At 43.9% G+C, this 19,807-nt stretch overlaps 1 protein-coding gene across 33 annotated transcripts in view; it reads left to right on the top strand.

The window, feature by feature from the left end:
* The window catches only part of DST (dystonin), a 467,794-nt gene that overhangs the window by 317,595 nt on the left and 130,392 nt on the right, over window positions 1-19,807 (top strand). For 32 of the 33 annotated variants that reach the window (XM_061623014.1, XM_061623016.1, XM_061623029.1 and 29 more), the window contains 6 exons: window positions 381-449; window positions 2,563-2,798; window positions 3,123-3,252; window positions 5,908-6,107; window positions 16,022-16,517; window positions 17,464-18,938. In XM_061623014.1, coding sequence (XP_061478998.1) covers window positions 381-449; window positions 2,563-2,798; window positions 3,123-3,252; window positions 5,908-6,107; window positions 16,022-16,517; window positions 17,464-18,938 — 2,606 coding nt within the window. The remainder of the gene's footprint in view (window positions 1-380; window positions 450-2,562; window positions 2,799-3,122; window positions 3,253-5,907; window positions 6,108-16,021; window positions 16,518-17,463; window positions 18,939-19,807) is intronic. The other variant, XM_061622999.1, reaches the window with a different exon arrangement.

Here is a 19,807-nt window from a genome sequence, read left to right as displayed (position 1 = left end):
GTGATTGCATTTGCATGCCACACCAAACCATAGTTTAGTGTGGCATAAATGAACCCCTCCCCATGGTTTATTGATTGTCCAAACCATCAAAATGTGGTTAGCATTAAATATGGTTTGTTTAAAACAAGCCCTCTTAAAACATGTACTGATGGTGTCTGAACATGTGGCCCAATGGGACAAATGACAGCTTTGATGGAGGTGATTTTCCTGTGGAAAATGGCACAAAAGAAAGGGTTAAACCCTCCATTCCCAGCTCCATGGCCCCAATCAGATACACATATCCCCAAGGCCACTCTTAAACTTCTAAAATATAATGAAAGAGCTGTTTTCATAGTATCTGAACACTGAATCTTAAACCTCTCTCTTTTTCTCTCTTTGAGCTGTAAGCGGAACAGTATTAAATGGTGAAGGACCAGCTACAGGTACCCAGGGATTCCTGACAAACAAAGGTGAGTAATAGCTTACAAAAGGGAAGGGGAAGAAAAAGCCTATCAAATTCTCACTTGCTGAAACTATATGAGACCCAAAATATAGCCATCCTTTGAAATTCATGCACATTCAGATTTATCTCCAACCAAAGAATGTTTACAAAAATGCATATATTAGGAGAAATTGCTTGCAAAAACGAGTACATTAGTCAAAACTGAATTAAAAGTGTGTTTATTAAGAGCAATCCACACTAAAATATGAAGAATTTTCATGAGGATTTAAAAAAATTCTAAATAACAGCGAAGGTCCCACAGTTATTTGAGGGGTTTTACACTTTGTTGTTGTAAACTTATGGCCCCTATATACATTCAGTTAGTTCAACTTCTGTTTGGTTTCAGTGGGTAGATCAACACTTGTAGTTAATTTATTATTTATTTATTACATTTATATACCACCCCATAGCCGAAGCTCTCTGGGCGGTTTACAGCAATTAAAAACAATAAAAACAAATACACAAATTCTAAAACACAAAAAACAATTTAAAAACAGAAATTAATTTTTTTTTTTAAAAAAATTAAAGCACATGCTAAAATGCCTGGGAGAAGAGGATAGTTAATTGAGAGTCAAGACAAGATAAAGAGCTCCTAACCATTAACAAGCAATCATAAGTAAAGCATAGCAAGGTTGTTGTCCCTGGTAGGTGGAATTCACTATCTTTGAGAAGTGCCTTGACCAAGATACTTAGTGTATTAACATAACAAGCTGCTTATACTGGATGTGACATTGGAGACATGTGGAGTTCCTCACCCCATTCATTTTAAGTTTACTGCATCTAAAGCAGGGGGGGGGCTGGGGATTAACTTCCATTGGCCTGAGCTAAAGCTCCCCCTTTTCCCCACTCACTTTTCTGATCCAATTTGGAGCCCCGTGGCTGCAGTTAAGAAAAAATAAAAGGCCAACATCAGGATACACTCCATATACCTTGCATTTTACCTCTGCTTTGGCCTTCCGTCAGAACATTGGTCCCATCCAACCCGGGGTGGGATTCAGGAGGAGCTCAGACAGACCTGACCTGTTTTATTTTAAAGGGTGTGTGCAGCCTACTTAATTGTTGTTATCTTGAGCCTCAGCATTGAACTATTTACTTGTGTTAGGTTAACAGAAAGCAATATAAATATGTGTTTTAAAATTAACTTTCTTTGTTATTAAGATTTTATTTTAATCAAAAGATAGGCGCACTCCTTTATTATTAAACGTTGGTTTTCTTAACAAATCAGATACAGTAGGGCCCCACTCATACGGCAGGTTAGGTTCCAGACCCCTGCCGGAAAGTGAAAACCACCGGAAAGTGGATCAGCTGTAGCGCGGGGGTCTGGAACCTAACCCGCTGATCGCATCAGAGGAGAAGATCAGGTCTTCCCCTCCTTGGGCGCGATCAGCTTGAGCGGGAATCTGATCGTGCCAGAAGAGGAGAAGATCTTCCCCTCCTCTGGCACGGTCAGCTGGAGTGTGTGAGTGTGACTGCCTCCGAGGAGGAGATGAGCTGTAGCACGCTACAGCTGATCTTCCTCTCCTCGGGCGCGATCAGCTCGAGCGGGGGAGTCTGATTGCACCAGAAGAGGAGAAGATCAGCTGTAGCACGCTACAGCTGATCTTCCCCTCTTCCGGCATGATCAGCTGGAGTGCGGGGAGCTCCAGCACCCCTCCAGCTGATCACCTCTGCTGGCGCCGTATTAGCGGAGTGCCGAAAAGCAGAGATCCAAGAAGCGGGGCCCTACTGTATTGATATAGGTTAGGATGATGATAACAGTGTAGCTAGCTGTGTTCTAAAACCTAAAATGAGAAACTGATGTAATCTTTGTCTTCATGCAAGATATTCTTTCTTAAGCCATTTTACAATATTTTCCCCATCATCCACTGGCAAGAGCCTGGGCACTGACTCATGTTTCTTGATCTACCAGTAATGGGATATTAGCTTTGTAAACAAGGAATGAGTGTAATCAGTTATTCTGTTTACTGTTTCATGGAAGGATCTAAACTTTAATATATAATATTTGCACCTTCAGCATCAAGGGTTCAAGACAAGTTCAAGTTTCTTTGTTTTTTAAATAAATCTATGCCCACCTCTCACAGAAGTGACCACTGTCCAACACAACATGTCAACGATAAACCATAGTTACGATGACTTGGGAGCAATACTGAAGGAAAAGAGATCAGAACTGGAATCCACTCTTTTAAATATGCAAAACATTCAAGAAGAATCAAATTCAATGGTAGAATGGTTACGGAAAATGGATACTGCTGCAGCCAAGTGGGAAGCAACTCTTCTTGACAGTGAAGCAGTTAAAGAACAAGTGGATCAACATAAGGTAGCTTCTCCCCCTCTGTTCAAAACTATAAATTAGGGATAATTATTTTTTAAAGTGAGTTTCCTGTTCAGATTAATGGAGAGGGTCTGTTTAATAATGTAACAATACTGCCATACATTAGCACTTTGTACAGATTCTTTATGGAAATCTCATAAAAATGCCTGTAGGGCATAGGATAAGCAAATAGCATGCCTGAAATAAAATAAGATTCAACACTTATATCAGAGCTGCCTAAACAGATAAGAGCCATCTTGATGAAGCACCCCTTGTGCCAAAGATGCTGGTTTTATGCATTCTGAAGGCTAACATGTTCATTCTTCATAGCTATTTGAAACAGAACTGAAACAGAACGAGAATAAAGTGCAAGAACTAAAGGACAGAGTGACAGAGCTGTTGGAGAAGAACCCGGACTCTCCCGAGGCGCTGAAATGGAAACAGATGTTAGAAAAAATAGGTATTGCAGTGTGCTTGCAGTTGGCATTGGATGGGGCTTGAAATTGATGTGTCTGATTCATTTACTCAGAAAAGCCTCAACCCGCTTTAGTTCTAACACAACAATACTATGCTATCTTTACAGCCCTGTCTATCTAGTATTTTATTCTAGTTAAGTGCAATCCTGTTCTGGTTGGAGCTGTTGGTTGTAATCCTGCATATATATTTGCTTGCTTATTTGCAATGACAGCTGGTAACCACTAGGCCTGTTGGGGCTCCTAGCATGTCACAGGGATGTGGCCAATGAGGTCACAGGGGCATAGCCAAGTTCTGGTTTTCTTCCCATTCTCCTCCCTTTCAAACATACTGTGGACACTAAAGCATTGCAGTTTTATAAATAGCACCTAACTAATCTGAAAAGGTAAGAGAGCCAGTGTGGTATAGTGGTTAGAATGTTGGACTACGACCTGGGATGCCAGGGTTTGAATCCCCACACAGCCATGAAGCTCACTGGGTGACCTTGGGCCAATCACTGCCTCTCAGCCTCAGAGGGAGGCAATGGTAAACCCCATCTGAATACTGCTTACCATAAAAACCCTATTCATAGGGTCGCCATAAGTTGGGATCGACTTGAAGGCAGTCCATTTTTCATTTCCAATTTGAAAAGGCATACTTTGGTTCAGAAGCGGTCCCTGCTGTAACAGTTGCTTCTCTGATGGGAGAAAAATTGTGTGGCCTCCACTTCTTTTGATTCTTTCCCTATCTTCTTTCTTTGCAAAGAAACAGTGGGCACTTATTAAACACTGCAGTTTTATTAATACTTCGCACATAACAGAGCATTAGTCCTGTGCTCACTGTCATGAGTGTGGTCCTCCTGAGAAGGAAAAGGGGGCAATCAGCAAGACAGAAAGAGAGAGGAGCATAGAAGGGGAGGTGAGAACTGGAAGACAACAAGAGAGTAAGCAGGAGGGAAGAGAAGAGAGAGATGAGATGAGAACGGAGGAATGGAGCTGGCAGGCATCACCACAGAAGGAAATTTGATAGGCAGAGAGAGAGAGCCAGGTGGTGAGGAAGGTCTGGGTACCAGGAGTCCTTCAGTGGGGAGCTTAAAGGAGTTCAGAAGGGATTCTGTGAGGCAGGGAACTTATACTAAAGTAAATCTGTGCAACTGTAATTGTGAGTACCTGAGGAAATAAAACATATAACAAACATGATCAGTGATGTCAAGAGCATCCAACTTGTCAGAGTATGGGGCTCACCAAGTAGTCTCTGAAAGTGGAATTTTGGATTTCCTTACGACCGGTAGGGAGGGGTGGAGCAATCCTGACAGCACCTGTTATTTTCATTGTATTAATTAAGTCAGTTCACAGATACAAACATTGGCAGGTGATACAGTTCTGTTGCTATTTCTTCATGCTCTCTTCTGTAATACATTATCTGTCATGTGTGGGGTTTTAGTGCCACTTGCCCAGTTTTTAAATATCCTTACCATTTTTGCCAATTTTTAAAAAAGAAAATGACTAGTTTGGACAATAAATTTATGCAATAGAGATTTCTTTTAAAACAAAAAAAATTTCCCTGGCATTTGTTATACCTCAAAATAAATGTTAGTTGACAAGCTATACATCAAACTAAGATTAAGTCAGGATACTGTTTGGATATAGCAACAAACTACAGTTAACACAAGGCAAGATTCACAAAGCAAATGCAAGTCCTGGTTTCAGTTTTGTGGTTAGCCGGCTGGGGTGGGTTTGGATGCTAAGCAAACCATGGTTTAGCATTATGTCTGAATATGACCATTGTGAATGTGAACTGGCATGTAGCAAACCAATTCAGAAACTTCTGTCTGTCAAACTCTGTTGATGTGCTCCTTTGTGAAACAGCAGAAAAACTATGGGAGAAAAATGTCTTTCACGGTAATAGATGAAATAAGGAATTTCATGCATAACTTTCCTGTCCTACACCATGTGCAGTGTTTGAAAAATACTGGGCTGATTTGGATGGAGTTTCATGCTACACATAGTGTGGAGAGTAGGATCACACCTATATGCTTCACCCACTTTCTGTGCTTGTCCCTCCTCTGGACATTCTTTCTGTCCATACATGACTATGGTCTTATTAAGTTTGGTCTAGAACATACAGAATATATTTTAAAGTCATTGACCATGTACATATGTTACAGTAAAACATAGTTAACTATGTACCATTAACATCCAACCCAAGGATTCACTCCGACGAACTACAATCAGGAAACCAAGAATAAATCTTGGCTTTGCATTGTGATTTGTATGGAGTGAAGCAAACCACAATCCCTGGTTTTGATATAATGCTAAGCCAAGGATTGTGGTTTGTTGCCTCCATTTGCAAAACCAGAATTTCTGGCTTAGCATTTCAAACAAACCGCAATGTTATCCAAAGTTTGCTCTTGGCTTCCTGATTGTGGTTTGTGAGAGCAGGTTAGATGTAAAGCTACATCAGGGATTATACTTTATTCCTCCCACTTGCGATAGTGGAGGAGTACAGCAGGAGCCATCTGCATGTCCACCTGTAATCCATTTATTATGCTTTACTGTGATGTGTGAACATAGCCATTATTTATTTGTTAGATTATATATGTAATTAGATTAATTATTATGTTATATGTAATTTTACAAAGTATTCCATTTGTTTGTCATAGATTCCAAATGGAAAGAACTCAGCCAGGTAGCAGCTGATAGACAGAAAAAACTGGAAGAGTCATCAAATTACCTGACCCAGTTCCAGGCTACCGAGGCTCAGTTAAAACAGTGGTTGGTGGAAAAGGAATTAATGGTCAGCGTGCTTGGACCACTGTCAATTGATCCAAATATGCTGAACACACAGAAGCAGCAAGTTCAGGTGAGCATTTGGTACCACTGCACATTATTTTGTAGAAGGACACTTGTGCTTCCTTTACTCAAAATACTACCACTGTGGTCTTATTATAAGGCTCAGTTAGCAGACGTTTGCTGACCAATTTATCAGTAAGAGTGAAAACTAATTTAGCATTTCCTTTTTTTGAGGACTACAGTTCTCAAAACAAATATGAAGACCAAAGAACAATTGTACAGGATCTTTCCCACAAAGGAGATAACATTTATTAAACCTTGCCATTTTCCTTAGGTGGTCCGACATCACATGGGATATAGTGCCATCTAGCGTCCGAAGGCAAGAATGGATCGACGTCAAGACCTGGGGCATCAAGCCCCTCCCACCCCAGTTCATTCTTGCCTTAGTTCGTTCGAGGCGTTTGGATCTTCTTTAGCATAGCTAAGTTTGGGATTTAGTGTGAGCGTCTGTGATTTCCTCTCGTTCCCTACCTCCCTCACCTTTCGTGTTGTCTGGGACGTTTTTTGGGGGTTTTTATTTTATTTTTTGGATAATTTGCTTCCCCCCTTTAGTCCCTTCGTTGGTGAATCCGGCGGCTGCCGTTTTCCCTTTGGGCTCCCGTCTCTGAGAGACGAGCCTTTACTGAGAGTCGCGGTTGCGGCTCTCTTCAGTCCCCCTTTTTTGCCTTGCTGCCGTCTCTCTCTCAGGCGGCGGCCGCTTTGCTGTGAGCTGCAGTGGCGGCTCTCTTTTCAGCCCTTCACTGCCTTGCCGCTGTCTCTTCAGGCGGCGGCCGTTTTTTACTGTTTTTTACCTCGCTGGGAACCGCAGCTGCGGCTCCCTTAGCTACTTTTACCGCCAGTTTAATAACAGCGGCAGCTAGTATTTGGAGGCTGCAGTCTCCTTTTGGCGAGTGGCGGTTGGAGCTTGCTCCTGCGGCTCCTTTAGCTTTTTTACTGCCTGCCTTTCTCTCAGGCGGCGGCGGCTTGTTCTTGTCAATTCAGGCGTTTTTGCCTGAGACGAGCCTTGGCCGGGAGCTAGTGGTGGTGGCTTCTCCTTTGTTCCTTGCCGCCGGTTTTGCTTTTTATCCGGGCTTGGGTGATGCTTGCAGGCTTGCAGCCTGACTGGGAGCCTGCGACTACAGCTTCCCCCCTTTTGCCGCCAGCTTTGATTCTCAGGCAGCGGCGGCGGCACTGTAATTTTACAGACAGTGCTTGGAGCCCTTGCGCCTCCTTTCCTAACTTTTGCCTGACAGACGCACGTGGAACTTTTTTGTCCGTCCGCCCTTGCTCCTTCTCCTTCCCGGCGGCCATTTGTTTTCTAGTTTCCCGCCCTTTTTGCGGGCACCATTTGTTTTGCCCCCTTTTCCCACCTTTTCTGTTCTCCTTTGATTGACATTTGGTGCTGTACATCTCCCCACCTGTGGGCGTGTGCCAAGCCTTTTCCCCACGACGGTGTCGTTGTGTGTGACATAATTCAGAGTAATTGGACTGTTTATTATTTTCATGTGCATAATCAGAAGGCATATCTGCACAAACATGCTTGGTTTCACAACTGCTCCATTGTGCTTTTGGGACTACCCATCAGAAGGCGTATACTGAAGACCCTCACCACACCGCACCCCCCACCTCTGTGCGTGTGTAGGTGATAGTCCCACACCGCACCCCCCACCTCTGTGCGTGTGTTGGTGATATATTACATAGACTACATCTCTGTGCCTGCACAATGGTGGAACAACAAGAGGCACATTCGTCTGGGACAAAGCTGCCTTGCAAGACCTCACATCACAAGTCTGCTAAGAGAAACAACCCAGGCTGCATGCCAAGGCCGTGGCTAAAACCAAGCATCTGCCTAGCCGCAGTACGCCAAGCGACCCTGTTATTTTTTCATCCCGCCTTCTGACGCTGCTGGTCAGGAAGGTTTAACAACCCTCTTTCACTCACCAGCCGTGTTGTCTGAGGATGATTTCGAGGGGTTTCCTAACCAGCCTGTGGACTGCCCCCCTCAATCCACTTTACCACCTGCGACTCATACATCTCACCAGTCCAGTGAACCCCCTGCAGCTGTGCCTCTACAAGGACTACAGCCTTCTTTTTACAAGGCCCTTCAGTATAATTGCTATGTGTGTGCTGCAGGGTAAAGAATCCTACACAACGCCCTCCAGTATAGCAGCCTGGATGTGTACTGAAGCTGGTTACTGAGCCTGTTTGGAACTACATTCTCCCCCATCCGTGGGCGTGTACTAAGGCTATTTGGAACTACATTCTCCCCCATCTGTGGGTGTGTACTAAGGCTGTTTGGAACTGTACATTCTCCCCCATCCGTGGCCGTGTACTAACGCTGTTCGGGACTGTACATTCTCACCTATCCTTGGGCGTGTACTAAGGCTGTTTGGAACTGTAAATTCTCACCCATACGTGAATGTGTACTAAGGCTATTTGGAACTGTACATTCTTCCCCCCTGGGGGCGTGTACTGACCTTTCTCATCATACGACTATCTTCACAGCAGCTGCACTGCACCCCTGCTACGTATTTACCAAAGTGCATTTGGGATTGTACATTCTCGCCCACCTGTGGCCATGCACTGAAGTGTGTGTTAGTGATATATATATACTGTACATTCTCCCCCATCTGTGGGCGTGTACAACAGCGTATGTTGGTGATATATACTGTACATTCTCCCCCATCTGTGTGGAGTGTATGAAGAGTGTGTTGGTGTTTTATATATATATATATACTGTACGTTCTCCCCCACCTGTGGGCGTGTACAGCAGCGTATGTTGGTGATATATCCCGTACATTCTCCCCCATCTGTGTGGCGTGTACGAGGAGTGTGTTGGTGTTATATAATGCACCCCCCACCTTGTGCGACGGGCACAGCAACCGTGTGAGGCCCCGTGTAGTAAGCACAAGCAACCCAGACTTCATTCCAAGGCTGTCGCCAAAACCACACACTTATCTGGCCACACTGCTGCCAGGAAAGCACGATACGTGTCTGTCCCGACTTCAGAGGCTGCTGGCTATGACTGATTAACAGCCCTCTTTCATGCACCCGCCGGCTCATCTGAGGATGTCTTGGAAGGGCCCCCTAGCCAACCTACTGGGAACTGTCCTTCTCAACCCAAGTCATCAACTGGGGCTCATACATCTTGCCTGTCTGATGAGACCACTGCTAATTGGCCTCAACAAAGGCACCACCCTCTGCTCCACCAAGTGCAGTCAGTGCCCTCGGATCCACAGAGGGCTGCTCTTGCCCCTCATCTGCGTTTACAGTTGTCCCCTGAGTTTCTCCCACAGTTGCAGGACTTACTGGGCTTCTTCTCACAAGTGCAGTCAGGGTCACAGGCCAATCCTTTCCTTCAGCTAAATGCGCAAGGACATTCTGGCGCTATGAGACATTGTGGCTGCAGTGAAGCAAATCCACCACCCTCACCAAATCCTTCTGATGTCACTGGAGGCAGGATTGGCGATGGGACTACCGGTTCAGAGGATCCCTCGTATTCCCTTCTAGCCGAGGGAGGTGAGTGGAGCGTTGCTTTAGAACAGGAGGAGGATCCATAGAACAGGAGAAGGATGTTTCATATGGCAGACTACCCCTCGCTCGTACTGTTTTGGACAGCTTACGCCTCCAAACTTTCAAGAATGATTCTGCTATTCCCTTTGTGTAAGGGGCCAAGGTTTTGAGACTTCCAGGATCGACAGATCACTACCTCCTGTGCCAGATCCATTGACAAATTGGCCAAAGGACAATGGGCTCACCCGCAGCAGGCACGTCATTTTCTGCCCTCACCATAATCATGAGACTACCGCCTTAGCCTTGCGGGCTTCTGCTGCAATTTTAATATTCTCTAGAGGTTTTATGATGTGGCTGGATAATTTCTTAGACGACCCTAATCCAGGTCCGGTGAGTCTAAGAAAGGGCCTGCTAATAATTGTCTGCCTATGTAGTGCACTGTGGCAATACTGCATCTTCTCCATTGTGGGCGTGTATCTACCTGGCCTGGTGCCATATTGAAGAACCTAGCCTCCATGGTACATCCACCTTCCTCAATCCATACTGCCTTATGTGGATGACTGTCTTGCTCTTACTTGTCGGGTGCGCAGGAGCGATACCGTACCTTCCCGATTGTGCGTGTCTCCTGATCCGGACATGACAGACCAGCCTCAGGGACAAGCCAACAGTACAATGCCCGGGCGCAACACAAAGTACAAGTATTCCAGCCTTCACTCCACGGCTGTCGACACAACCAAGCATTTAAAGACGGGAGCAGTACTACATCTTCCCTTGTTTGCATGTACTGGCCTCTCTCCAAACCACTCCTCCTACCTTTGCGTGTTTGTTGATGGCATATACCGCAACTCCTGCTTTATGCATGTATATGACGAAAGATCAGCGGCCAGACGCCTACTCGCGTGCATATTTTCTAATACGGCCAGATGACAGGTGAGTGTGGACCAGCCCAGGCAACAGGTGAGTCCATATCATGTAACTAACCTCTCGCCCTTTTTGGCTGGTAGCCAGCCAGACCGGGCAGAAGATTCTTCTCCTGTTTGCTGGGGCAGATTGACTGGTGACCATTTTATTACCTTCACCTCCAATGGGCCCCTGTCAGAGGTCTCTACTCAGGCATAAGAGCCGTATCCAGATGAGCAGCCTGCCGCTACTGCAGAGTAAAAAGGAGCTCTTTGCTGTTCCTATCAGACCACAGGCAACACTTTGCGGAGGGACACTCTCACTGCTCCTCCCCACTGTGCCCCAAATTCCAGACCGCTGTGGAAGGACGCCCTCTTTGTCTCTTCCCACTGTGTTCAGTTGTTTTGATTATTACAGGTACTTCTTGGCTACAAGTTCCTGGCTTCGTCTGTATTTGATGGTGTTTCATTTTCTTGCCGGGGATACTTCTCTGGGCTGTTCAAAGGTTATTCGATCCCATCTACCACATGGAGCCTCTTGGGGAAGTTTACAATTGGCCGACATATCCAGACAAGCGGGCTGCTGCTGCCGCAGAACCAGGTTATGTTATCTACAATCCTGTTTCGCAAGATCAAAGATGCTAGACCATAGACATACCAGGGCGGAAGGGCACTCTCGTGGCTTCTCTCCACTGCGTACAATTATCCTAGCCCTCAGGACTCGCTCCTCTCCCTTCTTGAATCATGTTAGGTTTTACAGTCCCTGTCAGGCCAGGAACTACACCAGTGCAGAAGGACACACTCTATGCCCCTCCCCACTGAGTGTGACTTTGGTTCTCAGAGGTTGCCTCATCCCCTTCTTAGATGTGTGGTTAGGCTGATTTTATGAGTCAATGCTCCCTCTCCTCACTGGGTTTTGGAGCTAATTAGAGGCAGATTGCTCCTCTGCCTCCGTTAAACAGCTTGAGCTTGCTCTTATCACTCTCCTCTCCCTGGGGCAGCTCTCTTTGGCTAGACTGCATTTAGAGTCACTTGGTTGGGCCCTTTCTGACCTCTCCATTCTGCTTCTCTTCCTCTCGGAGGTTGCTTTTGAGCTGGGCCGGCTTCCTTCTACTGTGTGGGCATATTTGTAGCCAGATAGCCCTGTGTTGGGATCCTAAATGTCATCATTTAGGAACAGCACAGCTATAGCCATTTTCTTCAGCTGGCCAGGGTCCTGGTCAGGGCCTGGTACTCGCTAGATGTCCGGAGGGCCCTCAAGACCTACCTGTCTCGCACCCAGGACATACGGTCAACGGATTCCTTATTTGTATCCTTTCACCCGCATACTCTGGGGAAAAAGGTGTCCAGCTCCACGTTATCTTGCTGTTTGCGTGCCTGTATTGCATTGGCCTATGAGTCCCTTCAGCTGCCAGTGCCTCGTAACATAACGGCACATTCCACTAGGTCAGCTGCCACTACGGCTGCCTTCGCAACCAATGCTCCTCTAGCAGAGATTTGCAGAGCAGCTGTATGGTCTACCCCAAATTCTTTCATAAGACATAATGTCTTATAATTAGACCGTTACGCTTCTGCTGATGCCTCCTTCGGGAGGCATGTGTTACAACAGGTAATTTCTGCTGAGTAACCAGAAGACGGTCCCTCCCTATTAGGGGCTGCTTTGGTACATCCTATGTGATGTCGGACCACCTAAGGAAAACGTACCATTGGTATCACCTGAAGGGTGATTTTCTTAGGTGGTCTGACATCACGGCCCTCCCCTTTTGGAGGATATTGGGGTTTTTTGATACCTTACCAATTATCACTCTTCAGAGTTATAATATTTAAACTTTTTTGCCAAGTCAAGACCAATTTGGACTTGTTTAATATGCTTGCGATCTTTGGGTCATGTTTTGGGACACTGTTTCCTTGCTGTTAGGCCCGTTGGCCTTTTCTGTCTTTTCAGATATGTCTCTCACTTCGGTCTCGTCACGAATGAACTGGGGTGGGAGGGGCTTGATGCCCCAGGTCTTGACTTCGATCCATTCTTGCCGTTGGACGCTAGATGGTGCTATATCCCACGTGATGTCGGACCACCTAAGAAAATCACCCTTCAGGTGATACCAATGGTACATTCTTTCTTCATAGATGTGTTGAAATTTGACTTCAAAAAGGTTTCAAGGATTTCAATCCCATTAGTTTTAAATTTCACTCAGAGTTACACATGTCATCCACCCAGTTAAATCCGGTCATGACAAGTCCAATTGACAGCAGTGGGACGCAAGTTAGTTAAAATTACTTTGTTGCATTGATTTCAGTAGGACTTAGTCCTATGAGGTGGATCAGGGCTAAAATTTATAAGCAGTAACCCTATTATTTACCCACAAAGGACAGTGTGACCCACTGGGCTTTTTCCCCAGGTAGCATGCCATCAGGAAGGGTATTAGCGCCACCTTGTGTCCAAAGGCAGGAATGCATGGGAGTCAAGACTTCTGATGTTTCTTCTGGTGTGATCCCAGTCCATTACTGCCTTTGTCCTAGGTTGGATCCTTCTGCCTTAGCTCTTTGTGAGTCTGTTCCTGTATTGTGTAGTTACCCACAAAGGACAGTGTGGCCAAGTGGGATTTCCTTTTTAAATGTACGGTAGTACGGGGGGGGGATTATGCCTCGGCACAATTTATTCTGAGAAAAAATATTTTGAGAGACTTAATTGTGGCAGATGGTAATGAAAATCCCAAATGAAAGTCAGGATTACAGTCTGCTGATTTTAAATGGAATGAAGAAAGAAGTAGTAATATGTTGAGTCTTGGCATAGTATTGCCGTTGCAAAACCAGACTGAAATGTGAATGAAGGCATCCGGAAAAGTAAAACATGTAAAATAACATCATAAGGAGTGTGATGAGACTTGAAGCGCAGGATGGCATAGTCTTAAATTGAACTAATTCACACATGACCAAATTTAAATCTAAATTAGCTTGTTTTAGGTGGTTCAATTCCAAATTGAACCCAGGAAAGCTCACCCTTGAGTAGTCCTATGCAGGTGTGCAGCAACACTACCTAGCTCCACCCCTCCACTGCATCCCCACTGCCAGCCTCATTGTCCTCCATCAGTCAGCAAGCAAATACCCAGTGCTGGGAGATTGCTGTATTCCAGGGGGTTCCTCATAGGATTTATAACCTAGATTGTGCAGGGTTCTAAATCCCATGGGGATTGCAACAGGCTTCCTGCTATGGATGTCTGCCTGCCAACACATGGCAGGTGGCAGAGCTAGATAGCATGTGAAGAAAAGAAAATCTGAATAGAGCTACTGTCTGTGATCCATCAATGAAATTTTGTATGTGGGCCATGTTCTTGGGTGTCTATTGCTATAGACAAGAATTGGAAAATGTGTGGTTTCCAGTCACATGTTATCACCAAGGGGTTTTTTTGTGTGTGTGCCCCTCACAGGATCCTATTGGAATTCTGACAGATTTTTTAAATTATTTATTTTTAATTAGAAGCAGTGTAGTCCCTTAGTGGGACCATGGTTAATAACTGCATAAATGGGCCACCGTATGGTAAAAGAGAAGTACAGCTAGAGATTAAATGTTTCAGCAGAGGAAATAAATGGTGGAACCTTTCTTTTATGACCCTGTGCATATTTAAGCGAGTGTTAATCACATGTGAATTATACAATTTTCCAGACTCACAGGGCCAGTGTAGATACTGGAAAAGATACATGAGGCCCCATTGTTGTCTTTCCCTCATAATACTGTTGCAGGGTCTGTGATGACCCTTAAAGGGGAGAATTGGTCAGTGCAGTGGGAGATGCTTAATCTTATGCCCAGTCACTGATTCTCCATTCCAGATACTCCCACATCAATATATAATCCCACACCCTGTTTTCCAAAACCAGATCTGGCTGGTGAAAAACAACCCAGGGATGATTTTTTTGCAGAGGAGAATGAGGACATGTGGGAGAGTTTGAGCACTGCTACCCACCAATCCTCCCTTCAGAGTACCCCCCTTTCCATTTTTTCACAGACACGGAGCTGGAAGCACACGTTTGGGGGTCTTCTGCTCTTAGAAGTCATAAAATAGGCATTCTTCTCCTCTTAGAAGTCAAGCAGGAAAACAAAAGATAACCCTTACAGCAATTGGCTATAGAGGCATGTTGACAATGCATGTTCATTACGCATGTTTCCATGCCCTGCAGCTGACTGAGCATGTGAACTTCCTTAACTGAGAAATATTGTTTGAGGTGATGTCTAACAATATGGAAGTCATGGCATTTGATTTGTGATGACTGCTTCATCCACATATGTCAACACTTGAATTGATTCATTTGAAAAGTGACTCAAAAAAGGAGGGTTAGATCTTGCAAATCAGCTGTTTGCATGGTGCCTCCTCATCCTAAGTGATAATATCTGCATGGTGGAGTTGAAGAGGGTGCTCTTGCTCTTCCCTAGCATGGGCTGTGAAGCAGTGGATCCTCAGGGATGAATATGCATACATGAACCGTCCTTAAAGTGACACTGGCAGAAATACTTTTATTTTTATGACTATTTCATTTATTTATAAACCTAGGGCGCTAAACTAGATTTTTATATATATATATCGCTTTATTTGTATACCTCTTTATTGTAAAAAATAAATAAATCTCTAAGCAGTGTACAAGAAACATTAAAATGATCAATAAAAACAAGTAAAAATGTTTTTTAAAAGCAATTAAAACAGCAGTAAACTAAAAAGAGATTAAAACACATCAATATCTATGTGTCTGGAAAGGCTTGCTTAAAAGAAATGTTTTAACCAGGTGCCGAAAGGAATACAGTGAAGAAGCCTGCCTGATGTTAATAAGCAGGGAGTTCTAAATTGTAGGTGCCACCACACTAAAAGAATGATTTCTTACAAGTGTGGACAAGTATTATGTGGCACCTGTAACAGTACCAGTTCTGCAGATCAAAGCACTTAAGTGGGCACATATGGAGTAAGGCGATCCCACAAGTAAATTAGTCCCAAGCTGGTAAGGGCTTTATATATCAATAGAACACCTTGAACTTGGCCTGGTAACAAATCACCAACCAGTGCAGATCTCTGAGCAGGGTGTTATATGATGATAGAGTCTCACTCTTGCCAGCAACCATGCTGCAGCATTCTGCCCTAACTGCAGTTTCCATGTCAAGCACAAGGGAAGCCCCGCATAGAGTGCATTGCAGTAATCCAAGAATGGTTATAATTGCTGTACCAGACATAGCTGGTAAGAGGCACTTCTACCTGGGTCTTCAGTGACAAAGATGGGTCCAGAAGCACCCCAAACTGCTAACCTGCTCCTTCAAGGAGGAGTGCAACCCCACCCAGGGCAGATAGTTGATCAATTTCTTGGACGTGGGAACCAGTCACCCACAGTGCCTCTGTCTTCCCAAGATTCAGGCTCAGCTTATTTTCCTTCATCCATCCCACCACTGCATCCAGGTACTAGTCCAGGGATATATGGCTACTAGTAGTTTGTAATATGCGTTTCCTTACACTTCCCTGACATTAATTTTCACATACTCTGTCTCTCTCCTCAGATTCTGCTCAATGAGTTTGACACTCGAAAACCTCAGTATGAGCAGCTAACTACAGCAGGACAAGGGATACTCAAGAGGCCAGGTGAACACCCACCTTCTCATGCAACAGTGAAGCAGAAACTAGCCGCTGTGGCACAAAAATGGGATAGCTTAACAGGACAGCTAGGTGACCGATGTGGCCGAATTGACCAAGCCATTGTCAAAAGCACGGAATATCAAAGCTGCCTGAGAAGCCTGTCTGAGAAGCTTAGTGTCTTGGATGATAAACTCAGCAGCAGCCTGGCTATAAGTACAGACCCTGATTCTGTGAAACAGCAGCTGGAAGTGGCCAGAGAAGTGAAAGAAGAAATAGAACAAGAAATGCTGAATATAAATGTTGCTCAGACTCTATGCGAGGAATTGTCAGTACTGGTGGCAGAAGATTACTTGAAAGCAGAACTTGCTAGGCAATTGGATGGCATCTTAAAACCCTTTCAGGATATGGAACAAAAAGCAGGTCAGTTCAAAGCAAAAGGGGGGGGAACCAACAAGCATTATGGGGGGGGGGGAATTGTTAAGTTTTTAAAAATGTATTTGAACACAATTGGATTTCATATCAAATTTTGTGATTATCCCCAAAGCACGACAGAGAAGTGTCTGGAAAGAAGTGAGATGTTATCGAGGGCCTAGATTATATGAATAGATAAGTGGGAACAGTTGCATTTTTCTAGACTTTGCCAATTACTTGGATCTTTCGATTTGAGATACCATATGAGATGTGATTAGCAGTACATTGTATATCTGTTTATCAAGAAATGAGTCCATTGTTGTGAATTAAAGCCCCTATACACTGTTCCTTTGTGTATGCAACTAATTTAGGGAAAATTAAAACATATATTTCTCCAGTCTTTGTTTATTTGTCTTGACCATGCTACAGTTTCAGACAGGCACTGGGGGACTCTAAAACATCATACAGTGAGAAGTAGTCCTGAGTTTCAAACTCAGCCAAGGGGTTCCAACAGATGAGTGGTAATGTTGTAACGAGACTGATAGTGATCTTTGGATGCACTTGGATGTTGAGGGAGCATCGCAAGCTTAATTGTTTGTTGTGCATGTCATTTTATGTGTGTGATGTTTATAACAGAAGTGGAGGCACCTTCTGAGGTCAGTGATCATAGTATGTTGGGTACCTGGTTCGTTTCCAACTGTCAAAATTTTCTATGTTCCTAAGAGTTTTGCTCCTTCAAACCTTATTTAAGACCGGAAAAGTTATTGTTTTCTAAGCTGTTGAACTTCAAATATAACATTTCATCCAACAACCTCCAACTAAGAATAGTTTTTAATAAAAATATATCAAATTGCAATAGGGTGTATTTTCCTAAAACATAGCATTTCCCCTTACCTGAAATAATATCAGTCATAAGACACGGATTTTTAAAAGGTTTTGTTTTGGTCTTCTGTAGGCACTCACATTGAGCAACTTCAGTCGACATATGTTAGTTGTCATCAGTTCCAGCAAATGTCTAAGGACTTTCAGGCTTGGCTGGACAAAAAGAAAGAAGAACAAAACCAGCCTAGACCCATCTCTACCAAGATGGAGTCTCTGTGGACATTAATTGATGATCAGAAAGAGTTCAAGGCAGCCTTATCTGATCAGATAGGTTCTTATGAAAAAATAATTGCAGAAGGCGAAAGTCTACTCCAGAAGTCTCAGGGGGTGGAGAAGGCAGAGCTGCAGTTGCAACTGAACTTGCTCAAAGGTAACTGGGATGAACTGAACAAACAAGTTAAAGAAAATCAAGACAAGTTAAATGATTGCCTGGAAAAAGCCCTCAGATACAAAGAGCATGTAGAGAACTTACAGCCTTGGGTAGCGAAGTGCCAAAGCAACCTGTCTGAAATAAAAATGAGCATAGATCCTGTTCAGCTAGAGAATTCCCTTGCTGAGGTGAAGACCTGGCAGAAGGACTTAGACAAACACCAAGGGATGGTGGAGCTTTTAAGTAATGCAGCTGAAACTTTCCTCAGTGCCTGTCAGACAGATAAAGACATTATTGAGGAGGAGAAGGCACTGCTGATCCAGAAAATGGATATGATCACAGAACAAATGCATGCTAAGAAAGATGGTCTGGAAAAGATGTCTCGGAGACTAAAAGAGTTTCAAGAATCATCCAAGGAAGTTAAAGAGCAGCTGAAGAATGTCAGAGAACAGCTGGAAATGCATGATTCTCTCAAACCCCAAATTTACAGTAACAAACACTTGACGATTATGCAGACTCAGCAGAAAACACTCCAGGTCGTAAAGTCTCAAGTGGACCTTACAAAAAGGCTTGCCCAAGAACTGGTGGTAGATGCTTCAGATTCATCAGGTGTCTCTGAACTCTTGTTGCAAGCAGAAACATTGGAAGATGAATTCAGCGCTGTCAGCCAGCAGACTGAAGATAAATGCTCCTTCCTGGAGACTAAACTCCAGGGAATTGGCCATTTCCAAAATACCATCCGAGAGATGTTTTCTCAGTTTGCAGAGTTTGATGATGAGTTAGACAGCATGAATTCTGTGGGTAGGGATCTTGTCACACTGCGGTCACAGCAAGAGGATATCAAAACTTTCCTGAAAAAATTGGAGGAACTCATAAGCAGTAATGAACATGCAAATAAGACCTGTAAAGTGATGTTAGCAAATGAAGCTGAAGCTTCTCCGGATCTTGCCGGTATAAAAAGGGACTTGGAAGCTTTAAATAAGCAATGCAACAAGTTATTGGACAGAGCAAAAGCCGGAGAGGAACAGATTAAAGGGACTATTAACCGCATCGAAGAGTTCTACAGTAAACTGAAGGGATTTTCCAGACTACTTGGGGAAGCAGAAGAACATGAAAACTCCCAAGGTCCTGTTGGAATGGAAACTGAAACTATAAATCAACAGCTGAATGTATTTAAGGTAAGAAAGGCCTTTCTGTATCTTTGGAATACTATATTGCAAAACATTGTGTGAGTGGATAAAATGAAAATTAACGATAAGAGTGTTGTGAAATGAACAGCTCAAGAGTTAAGCCCCAAAGAAAAAATGCTTTTACTTTGTGTTGCTCCTGCTTTCTCAGCTCATAGATCATGTGCAGGCCAGTAGCGTACAAAGTCGTTATGCAGTTTTTCCAACAGAGGGTGCTTTTTGCCTATTTTAGGCTGAGTGACTTCTAACATATATGCATTCTACCCAATGTATTCTCAGCTTGGGATCTAAGCTTTAATATGCAATATTTTTTGTTAATCAGTTAGAATGTTTTCTCTAACTTCAAAGGATAAGTAAAATTGCTGAGGCCTTGTTGCATCATTTATTTGCATTGTAATGATTCAGACTTGAGTTGTCCAACAGCAAGCCTTATCACATGCTCTTTTGGTTTGGGGGTCCTTGGAATTTACAAGTAGGTTGAGAGTTGTGGTCTGGAGTCATAAAAGTGTTCTCAGCTCAGTGGCATGCAGCAGTTTAGAAACTGAAAGAAGTGTCTTCTGTTTGGTCAAAGTTATTAGAGCTTCCTGGGTTTTCCCTCCTTCCTCTCTCACAGCTATCATGGTTACTGGTCATTTTAAAGCTGGCCAGGTGCAAATACAGGGCTGTGGACTATGCAGCTTTTATTACCCTGGAGCTTAGCTAACACAATTCAGTTTACTCAAGAAGTTGGGATCCTTCAGGAAAGTTTACCCTTCTTTGGCTTCCTGTTGCTATTATACTGCCCTGCTTAGGAAGCTTGGTGCTGCTGTGGTGGAAGAGTCTTCTCATGAACAGATCACTGGACAATGTGATAGTACTAG

Source organism: Rhineura floridana, chromosome 4, assembly GCF_030035675.1.
Source record: "Rhineura floridana isolate rRhiFlo1 chromosome 4, rRhiFlo1.hap2, whole genome shotgun sequence".
Taxonomy (NCBI): Eukaryota; Metazoa; Chordata; class Lepidosauria; order Squamata; family Rhineuridae; genus Rhineura; species Rhineura floridana.
Note: the sequence above shows the minus strand (reverse complement) of the source record. Positions and strands in the feature narration are given on the sequence as shown.